This window comes from Leucoraja erinacea, chromosome 39 (assembly GCF_028641065.1).
Source record: "Leucoraja erinacea ecotype New England chromosome 39, Leri_hhj_1, whole genome shotgun sequence".
Lineage (NCBI taxonomy): Eukaryota > Metazoa > Chordata > Chondrichthyes > Rajiformes > Rajidae > Leucoraja > Leucoraja erinaceus.
This window is the reverse complement of record NC_073415.1, coordinates 7,504,428-7,521,942: the sequence shown is the minus strand read 5'-3', so window position 1 is coordinate 7,521,942 and position 17,515 is coordinate 7,504,428. Positions and strand designations below refer to the sequence as shown.

At 48.6% G+C, this 17,515-nt stretch overlaps 1 protein-coding gene across 4 annotated transcripts in view; it reads left to right on the top strand.

The window, feature by feature from the left end:
- The window catches only part of LOC129714487 (disabled homolog 2-interacting protein-like), a 47,525-nt gene that overhangs the window by 12,828 nt on the left and 17,182 nt on the right, over positions 1 to 17,515 (top strand). For all 4 annotated transcript variants that reach the window (XM_055664126.1, XM_055664125.1, XM_055664124.1 and 1 more), the window contains 3 exons: positions 3,268 to 3,407; positions 3,641 to 3,713; positions 16,127 to 16,215. In XM_055664126.1, the coding sequence (XP_055520101.1) occupies positions 3,268 to 3,407; positions 3,641 to 3,713; positions 16,127 to 16,215 (302 nt within the window). The remainder of the gene's footprint in view (positions 1 to 3,267; positions 3,408 to 3,640; positions 3,714 to 16,126; positions 16,216 to 17,515) is intronic.

The window sequence follows — 17,515 nt, the reverse complement described above, 5'->3', positions numbered from 1 at the left end:
AGTTCTCCCCCTCATCCTTCTAAACTCCAGTGAATACAAGCCTAGTCTTTTCAATCTTTCCTCATATGACAGTCCCGCCATTTCAGGGATCAATCTCATGAACCTACGCTGGACTGCCTCAATCACAAGGATGGTACACACAAAATGCTGGAGAAACTCAGCGGGTGCAGCAGCATCTATGGAGCGAAGGAAATAGGCGACGTTTCGGTCCTAAACCCTTCTTCAGACCCAATCACAAGGATGTCCTTCCTCAAATTAGGAGACCAAAACTGCACGCAATACTCCAGCTTGTTTTAGGTTGAAGATAGACACAAAATGCTGCAATAACTTAGCGGGGCAGGCAGCATCTCTGGAGACAAGGAATGGGTGACGTTTCGGGTCAAGGCCCTTCTCCGGTTTCCTCCCACACAATAAAAACCTACAAGTTTGTCTTACAATGGGATCATGATGAATCAGCCAGTATCCTATCTTATGGTACCATTCAGAAATCTGATAAGAGAGGGGACGAAACAGTCCCTGAGTCTTTTGGTACATGCTGTCAAGCTTTGTCCTTCTGCCAATGGGAGCAGGGAGAAGAAGGAACTGGAATGGGATAAGTTGTTGATAATGATGGCTTATTTTCTGAGGCAGCGTGAAGTGTAGATGGAGTTAATAGTGAGATGTCTGGTCTGTGTGATGGACTGGGCTACAGGTGCAACAAAGGATGTGACCAGTGAGGCAAGAGTGACCTGACAACGTGATGGAGGAGTCATCCCCTGAGGACCAGAGACCCTGGTGGAGGATGGAGTCGGTGATGATGATAGAAGTGACGAGTGAGGAGCGAGGAGAGGAAAGGAGAGTGAACCGGTGTCTGGTCATCCATGCTCTCCTGATCGGATGCAAGAGAGGGATGTGGCATCCATGGAAGCAAAAGGCTGGAGGCCCACAACAGCCTGGGACTTGCCTGGAACAGGCACCGCTCATAAAAACTGGTGCATGGACTGGACTTTGAAAATGGCGCCACAACATGGTGCCTCTTGCATGGGGGCTCAGTAGACTATTTCTGTACACTAGCTAATCGGGGATCGGGGGTATGGCAACACTCTACTGTTCTGCTTGTAAGAAACATCATTTCACTGCGTGTTAGCACTTTGCACATGTGACAATAAAAGCCACATTGAGCCATTGAATTATTGGACCAGTGAATTGTTTAAGAAGGAACTGCAGATGCTGGAAAATCGAAGGTAGACAAAAGTACACAAAAGGTAGACAATCATTGAATTATTGGATTGCGTACTTCCACGGAGGATGGGATGCTGCTCTTCCTATCGTTCTCCGGTAGGAAGCGGCTGATTTAGGAAACTCCAAGCCACAGGGTGTGTGTTCCTCCGGAGTTTCCATCGTCCCGGCGAGAGGGCTTGTACATCGGGCCGTCCGTAGTGGCGACTGCAAAGAGTTCAAAGACCCCGAGGAAGATGACTGGACTTTATCGCCTTCCATCACAGTGGGAAACATTGATTCCACTGTGGTGGATGTTCATGTTAAACTCTATTTGTATGTCTAGTTGTTACGTGGGTGGAGCACCAAGGCAAATTCCTTGTATGTGAATACTTGGCCAATAAATTTACTTACTTACTTACATTTTGTGTACTGTGTTCTTTTTATTCGTGTGGCTGTATGGTAACTCAAATCTCACTGCACCAATTGGTGCATGTGACAATAAATGTGAGCCTGAACTTCACACGGAGACTGCCGACATCCTTGGTCTTTCGCCACGTCGTATGTTGAGTTTGGTAACCCACACTTAACGGTTGAGAATGTGGAACAGGAAGTGAGTCACCATTGTGCACCTTTAGTCGTCTTCCTGTCTGTACCACACTGAGTGGAAGGAAACCGGAGTGTTGCCCGAATTGAGAGCACGCGATGTGCCAGTCACATTGGCACAGCAGCAACATCCCCAACTATCTTAAACAAACCTTTGATTTCACTCAGAGATAGACACAAAAAGCCGGAGTAACTCAGCGGGCCAGACGGCATCTCCGGAGATAAGGAATAGGTGATGTTCCGGGTCGAGACCCTTCCTCAACATTTCTGTCCTAGGCCTCCTCCATTGTCAGAGTCAATCAACAACTGTTCGAACAACTCAAAGGGTCCCGACCCAAAACTTGGCTCATTCATGTTCTCCGGAGAGAAGGAATGGGTGACTTTTCGTGTCAAGACCTGGTCTGAAGAAGGATCTCACACTATACGTCACCCATTCCCCTCTCTCCAGAGATACTGTCTGTCCCGCTGAGTTACTCTAGCATTTTGTGTCTGTCTAACTTTGGTGTGAATGAGCATCTGCAGTTCCTTCCTACACACGTTCTCCAGGGATGCTGCCTGACCCGCTGAGTTACTCCCGCACTTTGTGTTAATAAATAAAGAAATGATGGGTTTTTGTCCCAAACATTATGGAGGGTACTGTAGTTACATTATTTACATTGTACAGGGTGACACAGTGGTAGAGTTGCTGCCTTACAGCACTAATAGCACCAGAGGCCCGGGTTCGATCCTGACTACTGGTGCTTGTAATTACGGAGTTTGTACGTTCTCCCTGTAACCGCGTGGGTTTTCTTCCAGATCTTCTGTTTCCTCCCACAGTCCAAAGACGTACATGTTTGTAGGTTAATTGCTTGGTATAAATATAAAATGATCCCCAGTGTGTGTAGGATAGTGTTTGTGTGCGGGGATCGCTGGTCGACGTGGACCCGGTGAGCTGAAAGGCCTGTTTCCACGCTGCATCTCCTAACTAAGCTAAACTAATATTAAAAGTAGACAAAAAATGCTGGAGAAACTAAGCGGGTGAGGAAGCATCTATGGAGAGAAGCAATTGGCGACGTTTCGGGTCGAGACCCTTCTTCATACTCAAGTAGTCCAGCATCTGCAGTTCTTTCTTAAACTAATATTAGTGAGTATATTGAGAAATGCAGTGAGTATATTGAGGAAACTCTCCCATTTTCTCTAAATAGTTCCTCACCTTAACATGTACTCAAAGCTTCAAATGCGGTGCAGGCTCGAAGGGCCGAATGGCCTACTCCTGCACCTAATTTCTATAATTTCTATGTTTCCGTGTGGTAGAGACAAAATGTTGGGAGTAACTCAGCGGGACAGGCAGCATCTCTGGAGAGAAGGAATGGGTGACGTTTCGGGTTAAGGCCCTTCTTCAGAGTAATCAGATAGATAAAGCTTCCGTGCTGTGTCGCTAAACTAAGCTAAGGTCCTGAAGGTTCTTCCCATTTGTTTCAACAGATGAAGTTGAGGCAGGGGCGGAGGGCTCCAGTCAATCTCCTCCCATTTCGTTGGTGCCTTCGGCTAGAGTGCCAGTGTGGGACGTCAACAACTGCACGCTGGTCGATGGTCAACTCCTGCTGATGTCTCGGGACGATGAGGTAACAGGCCATCTTACTGTTCATTCATAAGTGCATAGGTTCTCGGAGAATTAGGCCATTCGGCCCATCAAGACTACTCCGCCATTCGATCACAGCGGATCTATCTTCCCATCTCAGCCCCGTTTACCTGCCTTCTCCCCATAGCGGGGATAGCAGGTCTGCGTGGACTTGATGGGCTGAAGGGCCTTCCATGCTGTGTCTCTAAAGTCTAAAGTAAATGTTTCTGGTTACAGAACGGCTACAGGTCTCGGCTCCGGACCGGCAGCTCAATGTCGGAGGTCAGCTTCACCCCCTCACACCCCTGGGGTAAGTTCCACCTCCTCCATGAAGCATCACCTTCAGCCAAAAGCCTCCTTCAACCAAACGCACCCCCCAAGTCCACACCTCGCCCCAAACCCACCCCCCACCACAAATCCACCCCTCACGCCAAAGCCCCCTTCACCCAAAGCTCACCGTCACTCAAGCCACTTCCTTGCCCCAAGTCCCCTTCCCTCACCTCACCACAAACCGCTACTGTACCCCATCTACTCCCCCACACCAATGCCTCCTTCACCCAAACCTGTCCCAAACCCGAACCCCACCCTCACCTCAAACCCCTCCGACCCAAAACCCTCCCTCTCCCCAAATCACCCTCCCTCTCCCCACCCAGAACTACTCCCTCATCCCAACCCTCTCCTCACCTCAAACCACTCCCTCACCCCAGACCCCTCTGTCACCCAATTCCTCCCTTGCTCCAAACCCCTCCCTTCCCCAAACCTCACTGCCTCTCCTCAAACCTTGCCTGACCCCTCGTTCACTCAAACCATCCCAAGCCCCTGCTCCTTCACTCCTCAGCTCAAACCCCTTTCTCACCTCAACACTCCCCTCCCCCCCCCCATCCCAAACACCTCCCTCTCCCCCCTCACTCCTCACCCCAACGCCACGGATGACCAGTTGAACTAGGGACAATTTACTATTTTACCTGTACGTCTTTGGAGTGTAGGAGGAAACCAGAGCACCCGGAGAAAACCCACGTGGTCACAGGGAGAACATGCAAACTCCACACAGGCTGCACCCGTAGTCAAGGCCCGTAATTACGTTGTCAGGAACCTGTCACAGACAGCACCCGTGGTCAGGATCGAACCCGGGTCTCTGGCACTAGAAGGCAGGAATGGTCGCCAACAATTCAAAAGTAGCTGGACGTTGTGAGCGCCTACCTACGAGCCAGAAGGTAGCAACGAATAAAAGGACTGGACCGGCAGGACTGTAAACCATCCACCAGGATGTGTAGCAACTGGACTTGCAGTTTGTAGTTTGTCCAGCAGGCGGTTTCCATGAGACATTGGACCATGGGTTCCCAGCACCTTGCTTTCTTTCTGAAAGAAAAAAGTCTCATTTTTTGAGACTGGCGGCACGGTGGCGCAGTGGTAGAGTCGCTGCTTTACAGCGCCAGAGACCCGGGTTCGATCCCAACTACGGGTGCTGTCTGTATGGAGTTTGTACCTTCTCCCCCTGACCTGCGTGGGTTTTTTCTGAGATCTCCGGTTTCCTCCCACACTCCAATGACGTACAGGTTTGTAGGTTAATTGGCTTGGTATGAATGTAAATTGTCCCTAGTGTGTGTGTGTGTGTGTGTGTTGGGTAGTGTGCGGGGATCGGTGGTCAGTGCGGACTAGGTGGGCCGAAGGGCCTGTTTCCGTGCTGTATCTCTAAACTAAACTAAGAAGGGTGACCTGATGAAGGTTATAAAAGCATGAGATGTTTCCACTAAGATGCAAGAACCTTACTGAAGATAAGGTTCCACTGAAGGCAAGACCAGGTCAAGTGGAATTATGAACCTATGAGTAGTGTATGGTGCAGTACAGACACAAACGCTTCCTTTTGCAACTTTTTGATTATGTTTTGTAACTTTTTCTTCTTCTTGTCAATGAAACATAAACCAAAGGAATAGTTAGATCTCAAGCCGGGTGTTGAGCAGCCAGGTTGGTGTCTCTGTTGGTGTCAATGTCTGCCAGGCCCTGACACAGCTCCGTTTGGTGGGTGGTAGAGCGGGCACCCAGAGATGACATGGTTGGCTGCCTGTGTTGTTCTGCTCTGCATTCACAGGCTGGAATTTGCAACTGAAACACTTTTGTAACTGAAACGCTGAGACGGGTTTACGAGGGTGACTAATTTCTGTCAGAGCAGAGCAGTGAACCTCTAGTATCCCCGCTGTTTGCAATCCAACTGTGGAAAATGTTTCCTGCTGCAGCTCCCCCAACATCGTTGGTCTCTGTCTGGTTTCAGGCAGATGTGGTTTGTTGGCCTTATTTCTAAACGGCTCGATTGGCGAGATTAATAAAGGTAGTTGTGGTGAGCAGGAAATGATTAGAGCTTTTCAGAACGCAGAAAAAAACCTGTAAGAGGTGGCAGGAAGCAGTTTATGCTGTTTTTTATTTCAACTTTTTTTTTAATCCACGGATGTGGTTTGGCTTTGGCAAGGCCAGCGTTTATTGAGCAATCCCAGTTGTTCTTGAGATGGTGGTGGTGGGATGGCTTCTTAAACCCCTGCTGTCCCTCTGGTGAAGTCAGCCCCACACAGCGGTAGAGTTGCTGCCGTACAGCGCCGGAGACCCAGGTTCGATCCTGACTCCAGCTGCTGTCTGTACGGAGTTTGCACGTTCTCCCCGTGACCAGCTTGGGTTTTCTCCGGGATCTCCGGTTTCCTCCCACACTCCAAAGATACAGGTTTGTAGGTCAAATGGTTGGGTATAGTAGGTTAATAGAAATTAGGTGCAGGAGTAGGCTTGCCTGCATGATTCAATATGATCATGGCTGATCATCCAATTGCCTTCTCTCCATACCCCCTGATAGTAATGTATGAAGTGGCCTCAACTACCCTCTGTGGCAGAGAGTTCCAGAGATTCACCACTCTCTGCCACAGAGGGTATGAATGTAAATTGTCCCTAGTATGTAGGATATGAGTGCAGGGCAGCGTTTGTGTACTGGGGTCAGTGGTCGGCATGAATTCAGAGGGCCAAAGGGCCTGTTTCCACACTCTATCTCTAAACTCAACAAACTAAATGACTTCTTCTTCTTGCGTATGGCATGCCCAGCCTAAAGTTGTAGGACAACTTGTTCTATATAATCTTATTTGATTGTGCACGCCAGGTTGATTGCATTCGTCGAAACAGGGCGGACCACGTGAAGGTTGCAATCTCCCCCCCCGAACTAAATGACGTGATATTGTTGACTTGATAATTTTTTACTTACCAGAAATATTGAGGAATGTGGGACAAAGATGGGTGGGTGGAAACAAAACGCTGGAGTAACTCAGCGGGACAGGCAGCATCTCTGGAGAGAAGGAATTGGTGACGTTTCAGGTCGAGACCCTTTTTCAGACTCCAGTCTCCAGTTTAAACCAGCAACTGCAGTTCCTTCCCACACAAACATGGGTGGGTCATAAGTCGCCCTGATAGTGGGACAGCATGAAAAGGGCTGAAGGGCCTGCTTCTACCTGTCAACTCAGCGAGTGGCCTCTGTGAATGTGAAATTGCAAAACAAAATAAAAGATCAGTGGATGTAGATTCACATTTCAGAAGGGATTTGGGAAAGATCTTTATGTTCATAAGTGATAGGAGCAGAATTAGGCCATTCGGCCCATCAAGGCTACTCCATGGCTGATCTATCTCTCCCTCTTAACCCCATTCTCCTGCCTTCTCCCCATAACCCCTGACGCCTGTAGTAATCAAGAAGACTTTGGGAGTGGGAGGGGGGGGGACACTTATCACTTGAGCAAACGACTCCTGGGATTTTCGCATTGAGGTGCTGGGCATGGACCTGGTGTGAATCTAAGAAGCAAACCTTAATCTCTTTAAGAATCAAGGGAAATTTTGCTGCCTGCGAGGCGCACTTCTGCTGACAGGAAGCAACGCTGATCGTAAAAAAAAAAACGAAGTCTGAGGCAGAATATTTCCTCGCAATCAAACCATGAAGGTCACCTGACCGGAGGGGATGGGTGTTGGTGCTGAAACCCAAATTGTCACCCCAGCACTCTGGTGTGTGAGAGGCAGTGTAGAACTGAAGCTGTCCCTGCCCTAGGGGAATGACCCGGCTCTTGCAGTGAGGAAAGTCACAGCGTAGCAAGGGCAACTAAAGTGACACCACTGCTATCGGAGGCAGCAGGAGAGACCAAGGAAGTTGGGAGTCTTCCAAATGAGGAGGAGGTGAAATGGGTGTGAAGAGCTGGCTAGTGTGTGGGGCACATCAAGGTAAGAGAACAACCTGCGTTCCGACTACCTCCAAACCATACACTGCTAGTACTGTATCTGAGAGGCTTATCTACTATGTATGAGTAGGAAGGAACTGCAGATGCTGGTTTTTAACTAATGATAGACACCAAAAGCTGCCGTAACTCAGCGGGACAGGCAGCATATCTGGAGAGAAGGAATGGGTGACGTTCTTCAGACTGAAGAAGAGTCTCAACCCAAAACGCCACCCCATTCCCTCTCTCCAGGGATGCTGCCTGTCCCGCTGAGTTATTCCAGCTTTTTGTGTCTACCCAATATGTATCTTAAGTGCTTATGTATAGTGATACTAACGGAGTGATACAGCGTGGAAACAGGCCGTATAGTCCAACTTGCCCACACCGGCCAACATGTCCCAGGTACACTAGTCACACCTGCCCACGTTTGGCTCATATCCTTCCAAACCCATCCTATCCATGTACCTGTCTAACTATTTCTTAGTTGTTTGGATAGTCCCTGCCTCAACGACCTCCTCTGGCAGCTTGCTCCATACACCCACCATCCTATGTATGAAAAAATACTTGTACAGAACTCTATACAAAAATTAATTTCACTGTACAACACCGGTTGCAATTTAAAAATAAGGGGTCGGCCATTTGGGGCTGAGATGAGGAAAAGCCTTTTCACCCAGAGAGTTGTGAATCTGTGGAATTCTCTGCCACAAAAGTCAGTGAAGTTTAATTCACTGGATGTTTTCAAGAGAGAGTTAGATATGGCTCTTAGGGCTAATGGGAATCAAGGGATATGGGGAGAAAGCAGGAACGGGGTACTGATTTCAGCCATGATTGTATTGAATGGCGGTGCTGGCTCGAAGGGCCAAATGGCCTACTCCTACACTTATATTCTATGTTTCTATGGTACATGTGCCAAATGCAGCACCATAACCATTGCGTCAGGCTTTAGAAGGCTCCTGCCGCCTTCACGATATGTTTTAATCAGCTGTCAGTCTGATTAACTTGAAAGAAAACAAAGTAAATGTTAATGAGTTATTATTCAACTGTACAACAGGTGAGATGGTTGACTTGGCTTATGTAAAATTGTAAAATGCCCCCAGTGCGTAGAATAGTGCTAGAGTATGGGGTGATCGCTGGTCCACACGGACTCAATCGGCCGAAGGGCCTATTTCCGTGCTGTAACTCTAAAGGTCCTCCAACGGATTGTTGGTTGCAGCAGCTTGCAGCATCTGCAGCATCTCTTGTTCAAGTTCAAGTTCAAGTGAGTTTATTGTCGTGTGTTCCTGATAGGACACATTGTGTCTCCCCGTGACCATGTGGATTCCCCTGGGATGCCCCAGTTTCCTCCCACATCCCCCCTAGACTGAAGAAGGGTCTCGACCAGAAACGTCACCTATTCCTTTTCTCCAGAGATGCTGCCTGACCCGCTGAATTGCTCCGCCTATCCGTGTCTGTCCTAAGTAGGCTAGGTTGATAGGTTAATTGTCCTGAATTGCTTCTCAGGTGTAGGCAAGTGGTGGAATCCAATGGGATTTATTGAGATGGTGGGGAGAAGGAAAAATGGGGGGTTAGCCTAGGATAAGAAGGAACTGCAGATGCTGGAAAATCGAAGGTAGACAAAAATGCTGGAGAAACTCAGCGGGTGCAGCAGCATCTATGGAGCGAAGGAAATAGGCAACGTTTCGGGCTGAAACCCTCCTTCAGACTGAACAGTCCAGCATTTTTGTCTACCGTAGGCTGGTTGATGGGCAGTGCGAAGGGCCCGTTTCTGTGCTGTATTTCTCTCTATGCCTTCAAAAACAAGTCGTCAAGTCAAGAGAATTTATTGTCATGTGTCCCAGATAGGGCAATGAAACTCTTGCTTGCTGCAGCACAACAGAATATTGTGAGCAAAACAAATAACAACATTAAATTAGGCGGAATCATGTATAAAAAAAAGTTACTTCCCTTTGCCAACTAAACCAATGGATTTAAATCCTGTTCATAATCAATTGCTTCTCAGATTCCATTTTGGGTTTGATCTGTTCTGGGAGATGGAGCAACTAGTAATCAGAAAATCCATCTGTCTCTGCCTTAGAAATATCCTCATCCCAATTTCTTGGGATCATCTCGTAACTCGGTGCTGGCACGAAGGGCCGAATGGCCTACTGCTGCACCTATCGTCTATTGTCTAACTCCATTGGGGACAACAGTGGGGTATCATTTTAACACCTATCTCTCAGGTGGGTGCAGATGAATGGAGCTTCAAAGACGAATAGGGAATTTAATTTCGCTGCTTTGGTCAATATTTATCTCACAAGGGCCAACATAAATGTAATAATTGAGACACAAGGAACTGCAGATGCTGGAGTCTTGCATAGAGCACAGATTGCTGGAGTAACGCAGCAGGTTAGGCAGCAACTCTGGAGGACATGGACCGGTGATGTTTCACGTTGGACCTTTCTTCACCCCGATTGAGATGTGATGATTAATTGTTGGCTGTTCGTGGGAGCTTGCTGGGAGCTGGGCCAAATATTGTAACAGGGACTATACTTTGCTAGCTGTGGGACTGTGTTAAGACGTCTTGAAGTTGTGAAACATTTTCAGTTCCTTTTTAATTTAGCTTTGTCAGAGGTTTGTCTCCAGATCTTAAGGTTGGGCGCTCATCTATTTCTCTTAAGTGGAGTATCCTTAATGTTTAATGTTTTATGTGGCATTCCTAACTGTCACTGTATGTCATGTTGTAACTTGCGGGCGGAGCACCAAAGCAAATTCCTTGTATGTGAATACTTGACCAATAAACTTATTCATTCATTCATTCATCCAGCCTTGAGAGAAGAGAGAAACATGGAAACAAAGAAAATAGGTGCAGGAATAGGCCATTCGGCCCATCGAGCCTGCACCACCATTCAATAAGATCTTGGCTGATCATCCAGAATCAGTACCCCGTTCCTGCTTTCTCCCCATATCCCTTGATTCCCTTAGCCCTAAGAGCTATATCTAACTCTCTCTTGAATATATCTAGTGAATTGGCCTCCACTGCCTTCTGTGGCAGAGAATTCAACAGATTCACAACTCTCTGGCTGAAAAAGTTTTTCCTAAATGGCCCACTGCTTATTCTTAAACTGTGTGACCCCTGGTTCTGGACTCCCCCAACACGGAGTACATTTTTCCTGCATCTAGCCTGTCCAATCCCTTAAGATCGTTGACAAGGCTTTGGAGAAATGACAAATGAGGCAATGGACAATATTTTTCACAGAAGCCTTCTAGTGTTGAGCAACTGGAAGCCACATTATCTCAATCATCTTGGTTGTTGTAATACTGCTCAGAAACCAATGCACTACTGAGTCCAGAGCTTTATTTATTGTGGAAGTTAGTATGACACGGGCGTTACCAACTGAGAGGCGTGTTACACGAATATGAGTAAAAATATAAATAATGTTGTAATTTGGAAACTGGTAGATGACGTTCATGTGAATGTGTTGGATTTCAATAGTGTCAAGTGAAGTGGAACATCACCCCATAAGAAGGGTGTGGACCCGAAACGTCACCCATTCCTTCTCTCCAGAGATGCTGCCTGTCCCGCTGAGTTACTCCAGCTTGTTGTGTCTGTCGACAATTACTATATGGTCGGCATGGACATGGTGGAAATTTAATTTCGCTGCTTTGGTCAATATTTACTGGATGGAGCAAAGGGATCTCAGTTTGGATGAATGTTAAATAGAGTTTTGATGAAGTTCTTACTGAAGGCAGTGTGGTTCCTCTAATTTATATTTAGAATTTAACCATATAACCATATAACCATATAACAATTACAGCACGGAAACAGGCCATCTCGGCCCTACAAGTCCATGCCGAACAAATTTTTTTTCCCCTTAGTCCCACCTGCCTGCACTCATACCATAACCCTCCATTCCCTTCTCATCCATATGCCTATCCAATTTATTTTTAAATGATACCAATGAACCTGCCTCCACCACTTCCACTGGAAGCTCATTCCACACCGCCACCACTCTCTGCGTAAAGAAGTTCCCCCTCATATTACCCCTAAACTTCTGTCCCTTAATTCTGAAGTCATGTCCTCTTGTTTGAATCTTCCCTATTCTCAAAGTTATTCTCTAAATTTATTTTATGCTGCATCCGGGCATGTTAGAGATACAGCATGGAAACAGGCCCTTTGGCCCACCCAGTCCATGCCGACAACCTGTTCACACTGGTTCTATGTTATCCGACTTTTACATCCACTCCCTGCACACTAGGGGCAATTTACGGAGGGACATTGTGGGATGTGCGAGGTAACTGGAGCACCCGGAGAAAACCCACGTGGTCAAACTGGAAATATGTCCCTCGGAAATTATGCCCCCTAGTTCTAGATTTCCCCACCAAGTGTTATATCCTTTAGGTTTTTTTAATTTTCGGGATCCAGCGTGGAAACTGGCCATTCGGCCCACCGAGCCCATGCTAACCATCGATCACCTGTACCGAATTCTATCGTACAATTTACCACTGGCTGCCAATTTACCTACAAACCTGCACATCTTTGGAGTGTGGGAGGAAACCTGAGCACCCGGAGAAAACCCACGCGGTCACAGGGAGAACGTACAAACTCCGTACAGACAGCACCGGTAGTCATTATCAAACCCAGGTATCTAACACTGTAAGGCAGCAACTCTACCACTGCGCCACCATGAAGCCCATTGAGTTCATATCGACCATCGTTACCCTGCTGGCTACCATTAAATTGTAAACTTAAATGGACCATCTAAAAGTTGCCATTCACCGATGTGAATCCCATATGTTTCAATAATTTAACCCTTCATGTTAATAAGTTATAGAAGCAGAATTAGGACATTTAGCCCATCAAGGCTACTCCGCTATTCAGTCACGGCTGATCTCTCTTTCCCTCTTAATCCCATTCTCCTGCCTTCTCCCCATAACCCCTGACACCCGCACTAATCAAATCACTTTTCTGCCTCTGCCCTGGTTTGATCAGTATGTATTTGTGCGGTGGTCCACTTAAGAGGTGATATGATATTACAATACGATACATACCGTTTATTGTCATTTGAACCTCAAATGAAGTTCAAACTAAATTTGGTTTCTGCAGTCATACACCAAGAAAAAAAAACAAGACACACAATTAACACAATTTACACAAGCATCCATCACAGTGAATCTCCTCCTCACTGTGGTGGAAGGCAAAGTCATTGTCTCTCCCCTGTTTTCCATTCTTCTTCCCCCGATGCTAAAGCCCCCGGAGGGCGATGGCAAGTCCCGCGACCATCAGGATGTTAATGGTGGAGAACTGGAGGAGTAGAATTAGGCCATTCGGCCCATCAAGTCTACTCCACCATTCAATCATGGCTGATCTATCTCTCCCTCCTCACCCCATTCTCCTGCCTTCTCCCCAGAACCTCTGACACCCGTGCTAATCAAGAATCTATCTATCTCTGCTTTCAAAAATATCCACTGACTTGGCCTCCACAGCCTTCTGTGGCAAAGAATTCCACGGATTCACCACCTTCTGACTAAAGACATTTCTACTCGTCTCCTTCCTAAAAGAACATCCTTTAATTCTGAGACTGTGACCTCTAGTCCTAGACTCTCCCACGTGGAATCTAATTCTCCAGGAAACCGCAGTCTGTAGAGGGGAATTAGGTCATTGAGTGAGTAGGAAGGAACTGCAGATGCTGGTTTACACCGAAGATAGACACAAAAATGCTGGAGTAACTCTGCGGGACAGGCAGCATCTCTGGAGAGAAGGAATGGGTGGTGTTTTGGGATGGGATCTTTCATCAGACTGGAAGGCTGAAGACTGCAACTGTAGATGCTGATAACATGAAAATACACAAAGTACAGGTACATAGATAGGACCGGTTTGAAGGGATTTATGCCAAACACAGGCAGGTGGGACTAGTGTTGATGGGACACGTTGGTCGGTGTGGGCAAGTGCCTATATCCACGCTGTATGACTCAATGACCATAACTCAGCTGGTCAGGCAGCATCTCTGGAGAACATGGCAGAGCTACTGCCTTACAGCGCCAGAGACCCGGGTTCAATCCCGACTACGGGTGCTGTCTGTGCGGAGTTTGCACGTTCTCCCCGTGACCTGCGTGGATTTCCCCCCTGAGATCTTCGGTTTCCTCCCACACTCCAACGAAGTACGGGGTTGTAGGTTTAATTGGCTTTGGTGTAAATGTAAATTTACCCCAGTGTGTGTGTGTAGATAGTGTTAGTGTGTGGGGATTGCTTTTCGGTGCGGACTCGGTGGGCCGAAGGGCCTGTTTCTGCTGTACCTCTTAACTAAACTAAAAACTAAACGATACAATATGATAGAACTCTCTTTATCCCAGGAGGGAAATTGATCTGCCGACAGTCATAAAAACACAAGATACATGAATGATGGAAGTAAAGCGATGGGTGGAGAGGATTGGGGATGTGCAAAGATGGGGGGGGGGGGGTGTAAGGGGAGACGGTCCACCCCACGACAGAAGGGGGAGGAATTGTACAGTTTGATTGCCACATGGAAAACACTAAACTGAACTAATTGACAACGCCCAGAGGATTGTCGGCTGCCCTCTCCTTACCTTGGAGGACTTCAGATTCAGATTCAGATTCAATTCAGATTCAATTTTAATTGTCATTGTCAGTGTACAGTACAGAGACAACGAAATGCATTAGCATCTCCCTTGAAGAGCGACATAGCAAACGATTTGAATAAAAAAAAATAATAAGGTTCCGGGGGGGGGGGGGGGGGCTCGAAGGGCCGAATGGCCTACAGTCACCGAGGTTCGTTGTTTTCTAGAGTGACTTTATCCCAGCAGGGAAATTGCTGTTCCTCGACCTGTGGTAAAAACACGGAGAGACCTGTAATGCCTGGAATGGTAGGATGGGTAAACAGTCCAGGGTTTGGGGTGAGAGCAGTCCTTGCGATGCTGGGCCCCCTCCGCAGACAGCGCCTGCCTTTGACAGACTCAATGGAGGGGAGCGTGGAACCGGTGATGCGTTGGGCAATTTTCACCACCCTCTGCAGTGCCTTCCGGTCAGAGACAGAGCAGTTGCCATACCATACTGTGATGCAGTTGGTAAGGATGCCCTCGATGGTGCAGCGGTGATGACTTACACAGTTCCCGCTGCATCAAAAAATCCCAGAGTATCATAAAGGACATTTCCCACCCCGGACACTCCCTGTTTGAACTGTTGCCGTCAGGCAGACGGTACAGATCTACAAGGACAAGGACGAACAGACTAAAAAACAGTTTTTACCCCACTGCTATAAAAGCACTAAATGTAGCCGCCAAGGAACGCAGGGGCGATACAGACTAAGGGACTGTGGTACACTGTGAAATCGACAGAAGGATGGAGGGTTGGGTGTTTATGCGTGCTATTTTCGTGATTTTTATTTTAGTTTATCTTTTAATATTTTATCTTGTATGTATCGTTAGCTTTTAGAAATGTTTGAATGGTGCACTGACTGGCTGACATATTTAAATTTCGTTGTACATGGTTCATGTTAATATGACAATAAAGAAACTATTCTATTCTATTCTAACTAATCTTAACTTAACTAAACTAGGATAGGTGATGAGTCTTCACCTCTCCATTTTGGTTCTCAATGCACTCAAAGGGATTAATTTATTTGCAGCTCTATCAGTGTTTTTTAGTTGCCCGTCAACGATAGCATCTGCAGGAAGTGACAGTTTCGGTAAAATGCAGCAGGTTTAGACTGGTGATGATTTTTTTTCTCAGATGACGCACACCTTGGTTATCTGCGTGCTCATTATTCCCAGATTTGGAAAGGATGTATCGTCATCAAAAATCAAACAATTTGCAAAAATCTGAAATAGATGCAGAAACTCTCAGCAGGGAAGGCAGCATCTGCGGAAGATAGACTGCGTCCCTAGTCACTGTACTAGTTCCACTGCCGTCCTGCTGAGTTTCACATTCTGTATAACTCGTTATCATGTGTAGGAAAGAACTGCAGATGCTGGTTTAAATCGCAGGTAGACAAAAAATTCAGTCCTCAGTCTGAAGAAGGGTCTCACCCGAAACGTCACCCATTCCTTCTCTCCAGAGATGCTGCCTGTCCCACTGAGTTACTCCAGCATTTGATGTCTAACTCCATACCACCTTCTCCACAGCCAACAATGGACCATTGTGGGCTCTCCATTTCCTGGATCACATTTGCGTTTTCAATATCCTTCTCCCATTTATTCTATGTGCCGTCTATATCTCTTTGTTTCCCTTTCCCCCCGACTCTGTCTGAAGAAGGGTCTCGACCCGAAACGTCACCTTAAATTATTTTCCCCCAGAGATGTTGCCTGATCCGCTCAGTTACTCCAGCATTTTGTGTCCACTTTAACGTTGGAACTGGATACTGGAACTGTTTGTTGCTATTTATCTGTTCATTTGGGTGTCTAACTCGCGTCTATCTTTGGAGGGACTGGTGCAGTTCGAAAGACAGTGTCGCTGAGATAGTAGGAGCAGGACTAGTCTTACTGACATCCTCTGTTTCTGCAGATCCACCGTCTGGGAAGAGGAGTCCCCCAGCAGTGCGGAAACCAGAACGGATCGGAGCTTCCAGCGAGGGCCCAGTAAACAACGTCAAGGTACCAACGCTACTCCCTCAACCCCACCGCTCTCCACCCATCTCCGTGCTCACACTATGGCCATTCGGCCCAGCAAACACATGCTAGCTCTCTCTCCTCACACTCACTCTCTCTCTATTTTTCTCTCTCTCTCTCACTCTCCTCGCACTCATAGAAACATGGAAAATATGTGCAGGAGTAGGCCATTCGGCCCTTCGAGCCTGCACTGCCATTCAATATCTCTCTGACTCTCCTCACACTCTCTGGCTCTTTCTCTCTGACTCTCTATTTTTCTCTCTTTCTCTCTCTCCTCACACTCTCTCTCCTTGCACTCTCCCTCTCTCTCTCCCCCCTTCCTCTCCCCCCCTCTCCTCCCTCCCTTCTCCCCTCTCCCCCCTCCTCCTCTTTCCCCCTTCCTCCTCCCCCCCTTCCCCTCTCCCCCCCTTCCATCTCTCCTCCCCCCCTTCCTCCCGCGCCCCCCCCCCCTCTCCTCCCCCCCTCTCTCCCCCCCTCCTCCCCTCTCTCTCCCCCCCCCTCCCCCCCCTCCGCCCCCCCCTTTCCCCCCCCCCCCCCCTCCCCCCCTTCCTCTCCCCCCCCTCCCCCTTCCTCTCCCCCCCTTCCTCTTCCCCCCTTCCTCTCCTCTCCCCCCTTCCCTCCCCCTTCCTTCTCCCCCTTCCTCTCCCCCCTTCCCTCCCCCCCCCCTTCTCCCCCCCCCTTCCGACCCCCCTTCCTCCTCTCCCCCCCTTCCTCTCCCCTTCCTCTCCCCCTTCCTCTCCCTCTCTCCCCCCTTCCCTCCCTCCTTCTCCCCCCCCCCTTCCTCCCCCCCCATTCCCCCCCCACCCCCTCTCCCCCCCCCCCCCCCCCCTCCCCCCTCCCTCCCCCCCCCTCCCCCCTTCCTCGCCCCCCCTTCCTCTCCCCCCTTCCTCTCCCCCCTTCCTCTCTCCCCCCCCCCTTCCTCCCCCCCCTTCCTCTCCCCCCCCCCTCCCCCCTCCTCTCCCCCTCCTCCCCCCTTTCCCTCCCCCCTTCCTCTCCCCCCTTTCCTCTCCCCCCTCTCTCCCCCCCTTCCTCTCCCCCCTTCCTCTCCCCCCCTTCCTCTCCCCCCTCTCCCCCCTTCCTCTCTCTCCCCCCTTCCTCTCTCCCCCTTCCTCTCTCCCCCCTTCCCCTCTCCCCCCTTCCTCTCCCCCCCTTCCTCTCTCTCCCCCCTTCCTCTCCCCCCCTTCCTCTCCCCCCCCTTCCCTCCCCCCCTCCTCCCCCCTTCCTCTCCCCCCCTTCCCCCCCTTCCTCTCCCCCCTTCCTCTCCCCCCTTCCTCTCCCCCCCTTC